Below are 10,124 nucleotides of genomic sequence, written 5' to 3'. Positions count from 1 at the left end.
TCCGTAATGTTAATTAGGCAGATTACCTTGAAAAACGTTCTTGCCGTCTTTTTAATATAGGTTTTTGCACATTTTTCTGAGTATTTAATAACAATTATTTGTGTTTACTATTTTTTCTATACTCCTAAAACATCGCCAGACAACATCAAAGGAATGACGCCAATTTTGAATTACCCTCCATAAAGCTACTCGAACCTCAACGTTTCAGACAAATTGAGCTGCAGCTTCAACTGATAGCTCGTGTCAAAGTCAATATTACAGATTTTCCCTATAGTTTACAGTTAGTTACATATAAGTCTCAAAATACAAAATTTTAATAGCTGATTCTGATACCATTCGAACCTGAAACGACGGACTATAAATGTTCGAAAATTATCATTGAAAGCGTGGAATTGGCAATGTCGACATCTCTTCTGGATCGTAAACTATGTGACTTTAAAGCCGACTCGGAACATTCGTTGTTCCGTTTCGAACTTCAACCAGCTCAGCTCATTAATGCCATAGTAAAGTACAATAAATGCAATTTATTGAAGCGGGTATTAAAATAGGAACAAAAATGTTACCTTCAGAGCGTTTGGCCGGTGGCGGCGATGAATTGAACTCCTGCAGCGACAGTTCAGTCATCTGGACTTGGGCCAAAGACGTTTTGTCTGCAGAATTATAGTCGCCAACATAATTTGGAACCGGCTCCCTTTTGAAACTGCCCGCTCTGGACATTGTGTGGTATGGACTCTTGTTGCAGTTATGTTGCAAATGTTGCCGGGTGTCGTACGCTTTTTCAAAAGCTTCTGACGAGGAACTACTGCAGCCGCCTGGAATTTAAATTACACTCAGGGCAATCAGCAGTTCATTATTTATAGAAAAAAATTACGCATTGCTTCTTTTAAAATGTTGCACCCTCAATAAGCACAGGTATTTAACTATTAAAATTATCAAGAACGTTTTCAAGTTTGTAATTGCCAATATATGTTATTTAGTAAACTGTGTTTCGGTCCTAGTGGAACAAAACGTAGTTTCTTTATTTAGCTTTTGTCATTTTGCAAAATTTTTTTTTTACCTGGTAAATTTCTGGATTCCTGTTTAGTTTAGGTATAGGACATGGTACCTGAATCATACCAAGATTCAGTTGAAAATTCAAAATAAAAACAAAAGGAGGCGTTTCTATTTGAAAAAAAAAATTAGTCGACGGTCGTAATTAGTCCTTAGATTACTCAGTGAAATTAAATTTACCATAAAATTTAAAAATAAAAAGTGAGAGTTGGGCCCTTTTTCCAAAAAACGCACGTCTAAATTTTAAATAAATTTAGACACTTCTTTTGGAAATCACTGTAAAATAAAATAATTTGGTAATATGCTGATAATGTTTTGCTGAACTTTTCCGCTTTGCATGTTTAACAGTATCTCATGATCCTTCTGCAACAGCCAATCATCTTTATATTATACGTACATACAAACTGGTGCGTACCCACAAATGAAATTAATATTATGTGCATTAGTTCAATGGCAATAGTGCTGATACGGTAATTGTAATTTACTGTTTATGTTAAGCGAGACCAAATTAGTAGTAATTATTGCAATTTATGGGAAAACCCGTACATCAATTATACATTATCACATCTTGAGGGTGTGCGTGATTAGCCTAAAGCTATACAATCCCTTATGTGTTAAGGGTATTACACATTTTTGGAAAACAATCACTTCCATGCCAGATAAGTTGTACAACGGCAAAAATTGAAGTTGTGTTAGTATTCCTCTTAGAATGCACATCAAATTCACACGTTACTAATTTTTCTTACTAAACAGATTGTTAACACGTTTACTTAAAGACAAATTGGCAGCATTTCAAATTGAAAACCATCCTGTTCAACCAGTTTCAGGCAATTTTTAATGACGATTTCAACAACTTGATTTAAGTTTTGAAGATATTCCTCCTAACGCTTTGTTTGGCATGTTTTTACTTACCTTGTTCTACCATTTCCTCTATTTGCTTTTGTTTGCTTTTTCCTCGGTCTCTCTGATGGTATATTCCAGCGAATATCAAGATATTCAGCAAAAGTAGGAAACAACCCACTGCTATTGTCACTGTTAGAGCAGTAGTGTAGGACTGGTAATGACTAGATGCCAATTTCCTATTTTCAAAATATTGAACTTTCAATTACAAATTATAATAATTATAAAGTTTTCGAAACAATAATAAAACGAAATATACAGTGCCTTCATTTCAACATCAACCACCCCAATAACGGAAATTTAACGTTTTGAAAAACCTGGTCAATTTAGACTTAAGAAGGACTTTCAAATCAACCTTAGAATTTTAAATGGGCGTTAACTTATCTGTTCAGACACCCAAAGAAACTAAAATCGAATTAATGCTGTAGCTGTAAATAAAAAACAAATTGTAAATTGGTATTTAAATTGCTTGGTTATTAATTGAGTTTAAAATGTGTTGAAGTGTGGCGAATGTCCAAAAAATGGTTTACACGAGCTGAAAGTCGTTTTGCTTTAGAAACTCTAAGGGATTTCAATGAGTCACATCTAGGCAGACATTAGATACAAATACACCTTGCAAATAGTTTTTGTCCTACAATTTCAAGAAATAGGCTCAATATGCAATAAGAAAACTTAACAATATCGAACATGAATAGTAGATAGCAATTCTCAAACTGAAGTTCTTGGCCATTTCACGGCAGATCTGAACTTATCTATTGCAGTCTACATCAATACACAAGTCTTAAAGAACATATTCATTTTCTTAACAAAATCCAAGTATTTCAAGCACTTAAGGAATATGACTTCCACAGGAAAATCCAATTCCGTGAAGCAATTAAACGAGACAGAGAAAAATATATTTTATTCAACAATTATTTCATTGATGAATCCATATATTCCATGGACGGTTTTGTTAGTAAACACAAATTGCATATTGCATATGAATAATCTTAGCGTCTTTAAGATATAAATTCAATCACAGAGTAAATGTAAAGTAATACGGTTTGTTTGATTGAATTGCTAAATAGAGCTTGTTTGACTGGATTTTCCGGCTTCTTAATGTCAATTTCTAAACAATAGATTATGGCACTATGGGACATATATTTCAACTTTACTAAAATGTGCAAGGAAAGGTAGAGATAGACGTCATTTAACTTTATCACGTGGCATCCAGACTATTAAAGTCTGCAACTCCTCGCTTATTAATAGAAGGGATTTTGCAAAAATGCTACTCGCTGTACTTGTTTGGAACAACTGAAAATTCTAAAATCATCACATAGACAGCAAAAGTTTTGTCAAGGCGAGTTTTTGAAAAAAGCAAATAAATATTTCCAAAATTCAATTTTGTAGTATCTCGAAGTAAATCAATTATAAATAAAGCGTCATTATTTATTCCCAGGAATAATTTTGGATTATTTTGGATTTCTAAAAAGTGTGCTTTAATGAAGATTGCTTGTGTTCGGCATTGGTATAATTTTTAATAAATTTTAAGCTTTTTTCCGAACTTGAAAGGAGTGGACTCTCTAATTTCACTTGTTCAACTTGACTCTGATGAATACAACTTTCTCGTATCTGCTTCCACTGTTATGGGAGATAATGCAATACTAATCTCTGAGAACTTAATAGGTGAACAACTCTGACAAACTGTAGCTATGCGAACCTTGCATTGAGATGACTTACTTCTAGACTTCGGTTTTAGATTTACTTGTAAGGCTATTGATATACCACGACCAGCAAAGTGATCTGTTCTGGTAACATCTTCTATTTGCTCCTGTTGGTGCAATTTATCCTCTTCTGATGATAAATTTACGTCAGGCGTTTTAGATGTACTAGGTACCTATGTCTGCATGTTAACCGTCCTTTATAAAGTTAATTCTATTTAGTTTCAAAACTACGGCTCGTACCTCGGCGCAATAGTTTGTTTTCTATCTTTTTGGCGCTTAAATTTATGTGGACCAGCATCTTTTTCATTCTTTTCCGTCCTCTCTTCATTTTCACTCTATAAAACTTTGAATACTATTGTGCGTGAAATACTATTGTTCTTATGTAAACTTACTTCAAAATAATTCTCACAAATATATTAATAATAATAAATGACTTTATTCGTATTAACTTCCATGATAGAAATGAAAAAAAAAACTGAAATAATTCGTAATTCGAAAACGCGAGGTTCAGTACTTCAGATCAAAGCATCTGAAGTCTCTTCAATTAACCTAAACTAAAACTAAATACTAAAATAGCGAACCAAGAATATAGTAAAAAACTCCAAGGAAAGACATATATAAATGTGACTTTTTGGAGAAACAACTGTGTAGTTCCGCCGAACTGCTTTCGACCACAATTTCCGTTTCTTTTCGTTTAATGGCACTTTTATAACTGTTTTTCTTGGTGTGGACATAGTGGTACTTGTACGCTGTGGCACCATACAGTATCGATAAACAATTTGAGTTTCAATAATTGTGAAGCAAGCAAAGCGAAAGTCGAACAACAAACACGGATGAGCGCTGAATGTGGCGGAGCTGAAACATACCCTGCGACGTCACATAATGCTTAGACAAAAACACGTCGTTTCGGCTCGCTTTGTGTACATTTAAACTTTGATTGCTGATAAATTCGTTATGGCTAGACAGAATAAGGAAAACCTTTTAAGGACCCTTATTCGTTCATTAATCAGTGTTACGAAACAAACAAAAAATGTGTAAGGACAGTATTGTACGTATATTTTTTAGAACACCTAATTTACCCACTTGTTGTTCAATCAGTGGAACGTCAATTAGATCAAGCCCGAACTCGTCTAAATGTAGAACATTTACATTTTAAACAAGAGAGACGTCCCCATTAGGCTTTAGCAGTGAGCAGTTGTTAGATCAACGCTATTCTTGAAAATGGATTGGGAGCAAGTGTACAATTGAGTGTCGGCCAACGTTCCCGGAGTTGGACATCTTGATTTCTTCTCAGGGATCATATTACAACAATAGCTTACAAAATGCAACCGAATGATACTTAGGACTTTGCCCAGAGGCGCCCAAAAATACCACATTTTACTCAGATACCACGTCTCCAAAAAAAAAAACTTCCGAATTAGACCAAAGATTTATTCGAAACGTTTAAACGGCAAAAATAATGTACTCAGTTACTTCAAGTAGAAAATTTGCAACAGTTTTTTCGAGGAACGTTTTTATTATTACATTATTTTTATTTCCAAATCAAAATTAATTCCTGGATTTCAGTCATTTATTGTCTTTATTTATCAATTAAAATACGTTTCGGTGTATTTTCCCATCATCAGTATCATCATCAACGTGTAGCGTTGTTGCTGCTTTAAGCATTGGCATACCTTTTTAGAAAATGTATTTTAATTGATAAATAAAGACAATAAATGACTGAAACCCAGGAATTAATTTTGATTTGGAATTGAAACACAGTCAGGAAAGTATATACAATTATTTTTATTTACAAATTCAATTTTTAATTCAGTTTCACTTCTACAGCCTTATAGGACTTTATGCTCGATTAAACACAGTTAAAAGAGCAAACAGTTTATTGTGCTGTGATTAGCTGTAACTAATGAATTTCGCGGTTTATACTCAACTATATATTTATTTTTTATTTGCAGGTAAGTCAGGGTTGAGCCAAAAAATCGTCCGCACAGCGCTGGGGAGTTTTCAATTTTAATCGCTAAATAACTGATGCTATTTTTTTCAAGTAGATGCTTTAGTGCAGAAACATAAATAGTGAGAAATTAATTTGAACCTCGTCTGTTTTGTTGATTGGGAAATAATGTTGGTCATTTTGATAATCTAAATGAATGATGCATATTGTGAAGTTTTGTTGTTATTTTCGCTGATTAAAACGAAAGCGGCCCGTTTGGTATTATTTTTATTTCCGTCTATGAGCATACAAATTAGAGGTATCACTAGACTAGAGAGTAAGTGTGAGTTCAAATCTTTATAATCATGTGTAATTTTATATCTCAACTCACTATTTCTTCCAAAACTACTTTCAGCTGCAAAGAACAATATTATTTCAATATGTGCTTTTCATTAGTAAATAATGTTAAGGTACGAATCGCAACCTTTAATATTTTGATGTTGGTTGTTTCAAATTCTAAAAAAGAACACATTTCAAACTCAATAAATAATTCAGTTAGTTTTATAATTAAATTTACAATATTTTTATTATTTACATGTAAAACGACTGGGTGGACTTTAGTTCGTTTGTTGTCCGTGACCGGTACTGCCGCTTAAAATTCTTATGATGGGATGGCTGGGCACTAAGAAATGTGACGCAAAGCTAATTCAAATATTGACTTTCCAATGCGCAAATCTGAAGATTATTTAAATCATATAATGCGAAATATTCAAATGAGTTTACCTAAGCAAGTTATTAGGATTTTTCGTTTGCATAATAATGGTCGTATTTGGAGGGCATTCTGTGGTAGTCGCTTGAAGCGCAGTATCCGACTTCGGAGGTGGCGGGGTGGGCATGGTAGTCGTTAATGGTGGTTTTTTCACTGTTACAGGTGGTGGAGACTGATGAACGTATGTTGGTCGTTCTTTTAGTTGCGGTCTCACTGAACCTAGTGATTAATAACTCATGATTAATTTTGAATGCACAGTTAAAGCATATGGATGTAAACATATTTGAAAAAAATTCAAAATTTAAGTTCAGTAAAGTGAAGGTTGCTCTACTACACGAATTAATATTGATTATATTGAGATTACTTTTCCGCCATTCTCATAATATTACTCGTCTTTCTCAGGGCTGAATTTTCAAGTAATATTACAGAAAACTTAAATACTCCCAATCTCAGGTGCGGCTTTGGTAAAAATTTTCACTAAATCCTACATTTAACTAATGTATGTTATGTAATGCTAAATGAAAATATGTATTATAAAAATGTAATTCCCAATATAAATGTTAAAACTCGTGATATTGCACGATTGAGACTTAAAAATGACAACCGATTCAAGCAATTCATTCCCAACTAACGTTTGACGGGGCGATTATTGAAAGCGTCCGGGGAAAAACTCATTTATTTGCTGCTATTGTAGCGACATTGTCAAATATTTCCGCCAAAGCATACTGTGTTAACACTTTTGCTGCAAAAGAGGTAATTAATTGCACTCGAGCCAATTTAATTTCCCACATGAATTCCAAAACCTATAAATTACGTCGACTGCATAGTCAATATTTATATTGAATGTTGAAATATTGACAATACTTTTAACTCTGTCATTAATTTTTCGGTAAATTAACTCAACACTAGTGCTTATCCACACATGTTCGCACTAGTCGCTACAAAAGACAATCCAAAAGAAATGATTGGCGTTTGAAAATGGTTATCGGGGATAATCTGGAGCATAAAAGGTTCGGGACTGATAATAATAACTCATATATTTAACCGTAAAAGGTAACGTTACTTTCAAGTACTGGTAAATCTTTAATTGATTCAGAATATAGCATTATGTTTTTACCACTTTTTGCAAATACTGTTGATAAGTCTGTTTATCAACTATTTGCTGATTTTTTGCAACTGTGTTACGATTTATGTTTATATACGGTTTATTTTAAATCGCTTAAATTAAAATGATCAACAAATTGTACGGGATCGGGAAATTAAGCAAAATTTATTTAATTATCAGATATTTGATTGATATTTAATTTCGCATTGTCAAATATTTTACCAAATTTAACAACAGGTGTTAACGATTCGTTGTAAATGTGGGACACTTGCAGCAAGGGTGAAATTAGCTAAATGTGAAAATAGTAAATAGATTTTGTATTTTAAATAAATACAGGATGATTGAAAATCGTCGTCATTCCTTTTAAAGGGTAATAGGGGCTCACTTGAAAGGTTCGAGAAAAATAGTGAAATTTTATTTTCCGATAATTTCTAGAAGATTTTAACAGTTGAAAATCGAACTTCAACTTTGTTATTAAGCATTATTTTAAAAGTGTTCCACGTTTAATTGGAAGCATATTGGAATACTTGAGCATTTAAAAAGAAAAATTACGATCTTTGCTTCAAATTACGAAAATTTTTGATATTAAAAAAGTTCGCTTCTACATTTTTTTGATGAAAAGTCAAAGCGGCAATGGTGTTTTGTGTCATTAAGAGATAGTTACAGCTGGATAGCCCTTGTCAATAATAACAATAATTTGAGAAACTGTGAATTAATTTGAATTTTCTTTTACGAATTTGCGGATATGCGATTAGTGCAGGGGAAATGCTACAGTAACATAGCAGAAGCTGAAAGAACAGACGCTAACACAGGGCGAGGAGAGTGGTTCCAGGAAGATAGTGGACGACAATAGATGCTCGGGTTCCAGACACAGAGGAACAAGTATTGGACATTATTGCAGAAGAGCCTTTCAGCACAGAACATTGCACAACAACTGACACTTTCGAAGGCACCAAATAAATACCGGCTACTTTCCTACCACGTATGTAAGATCACATTAAACCAATGGATTACACCGGTATAAATTGAGCAGGAGTTAATTAACCGAATACGAGAATCTGCTCAGGCCTTTGATTGCAGTTACAGACTCAAATGCATGCTTTTGCAATTTGTAAACAAATTAAGAATTCGAGGTTATGAGTTTCGAAATAGGTTCCGTCATTCAACGATTCCTGTTCAACTAACCGTATATCCTTGTCTATCTTATTGTCACTTTCTCTATTTATCTATGGTTACCGGAGTTTTAAATAATAACGAAGCAACAGGTTTTTACAGAATGTTAATTAAGCAGAATACCTTGAAAACCTTGTTGCCGTTTTTATAATATAGTTTTTTGCAAATTTCACAGTTTTTAATGAAAATAGAAATTTTTTACTGTTTTTTCTGTACTTTTAAAAAACCGCCAGACAACACCTTCAGAGAAATGACGCAAATTCTAAATCACCCTGTACATAAAATTATAAAGAAAAACTTTATCAACTGTGAATTGATTATTTATAATAAATTTAAGCCAACAATGAGAAACAAGCATTCGTCTAATAACATAAGGACGATAATTTCGCTTTCCCCGATGGTGCTTAGCAATCCTCAAATTTGTTATGCTGGTTATGGTTCAGGCGGATTTTGTTCTCAGTATTGCGTGTAGTATTCCTTCCTAGAGAATCCGTTAAACGGGCAAAATTGGGCAGAATTCGACTGCCTATTCATTACCGTTTCCAAAATTTAGGTACCCGACTACCTGAAATATCCTGAAAAGGCAAGAAGCCAACACTTTTTTAATTATCGTATAATTCGTAAACTGCTTAAATCAGGAAAAAAGTTAAAATTGTCTTTGGTAGAATTTTTTGCGTTCAATTCAATAAACTAGCACTCGTTGTCGTAGTCAACTTGATTTAGGAGATAAAAAATCAACTTATGTTTTTTTAAAATGGTAATCATAGTTGGCTGTGGGCCTTTTAAAATCCTAATTTTTTTCTAAGTTTAACGATATAACTGTTTGTATGTTTTTCTCCTTTTCTTGTCGTAAAACGTCAAAAGAAGATAAAAAATGTGTAGTAGGCTATGGAAATAAGAACTATATTATCACCCAAAGCACAAAACAAAAATGAAATAATTAACAGACACAATCATGTTTACTGGGCTAATGAAAATCATCATCTAAATGAAAATAGCCGAGATCAACGTGTTTTTTTTGTGAATGTCTGGTGAAGCATTTTTAGTGATAAAATTATTGGTCTATTCTTTTAAAATCTCAATTTAAATATGAAAAGGTATTTACACTTTTTACCAAATTAACTTGAAGACATGTTGAATAGTTTTCCGTAAGCATCGTATCAAAAATTGGCATATTTTCAACATGATAGTGCACCTTCACACAACTCACGAGTTGAAAGTGAAGATGCCAAAAAATGCCTGGACGTAAACGGAAGTCAATTTGGTGTCTGGAACCCGAACAGCAATTGTCGTCCACCATCTTTCTGGAACCACTCTCCTCGCTCTTTGTTGGCGTGAGTTTTTTCAGATTCTGCTATGTTACTGTAGCATTTCCCGTGAATTAATCGCATATCCGTAAATTCGTGAAAGGAAATTGAAAGTAAGTCACAGTTTGACAAATTATTGTTATTATTGACAAGGGCTATCCACCTGTAACTATCTGTTAATGACAAAAAA

The 10,124-nt window shown here is 33.3% G+C and overlaps 1 protein-coding gene across 1 annotated transcript in view; it reads right to left on the bottom strand.

Moving 5' to 3' along the window:
- The window catches only part of LOC109546773 (neuroligin-3), a 45,277-nt gene that overhangs the window by 7,668 nt on the left and 27,485 nt on the right, over window positions 1–10,124 (bottom strand). Inside the window, exons 4-6 of the mRNA XM_048664786.1 lie at window positions 6,364–6,568; window positions 1,963–2,129; window positions 564–812 (exon numbers count right to left, since the gene is read on the bottom strand). Of these exons, the coding sequence (XP_048520743.1) occupies window positions 564–812; window positions 1,963–2,129; window positions 6,364–6,568 (621 nt within the window). The remainder of the gene's footprint in view (window positions 1–563; window positions 813–1,962; window positions 2,130–6,363; window positions 6,569–10,124) is intronic.

The sequence above is a fragment of the Dendroctonus ponderosae genome, unplaced genomic scaffold (genome assembly GCF_020466585.1).
Source record: "Dendroctonus ponderosae isolate FM_Combo_2020 unplaced genomic scaffold, Dpon_F_20191213v2 Dpon_F_20191213_3, whole genome shotgun sequence".
In the NCBI taxonomy this organism is placed as follows: Eukaryota; Metazoa; Arthropoda; class Insecta; order Coleoptera; family Curculionidae; genus Dendroctonus; species Dendroctonus ponderosae.
This window is presented reverse-complemented; position numbering and strand designations above follow the sequence as displayed.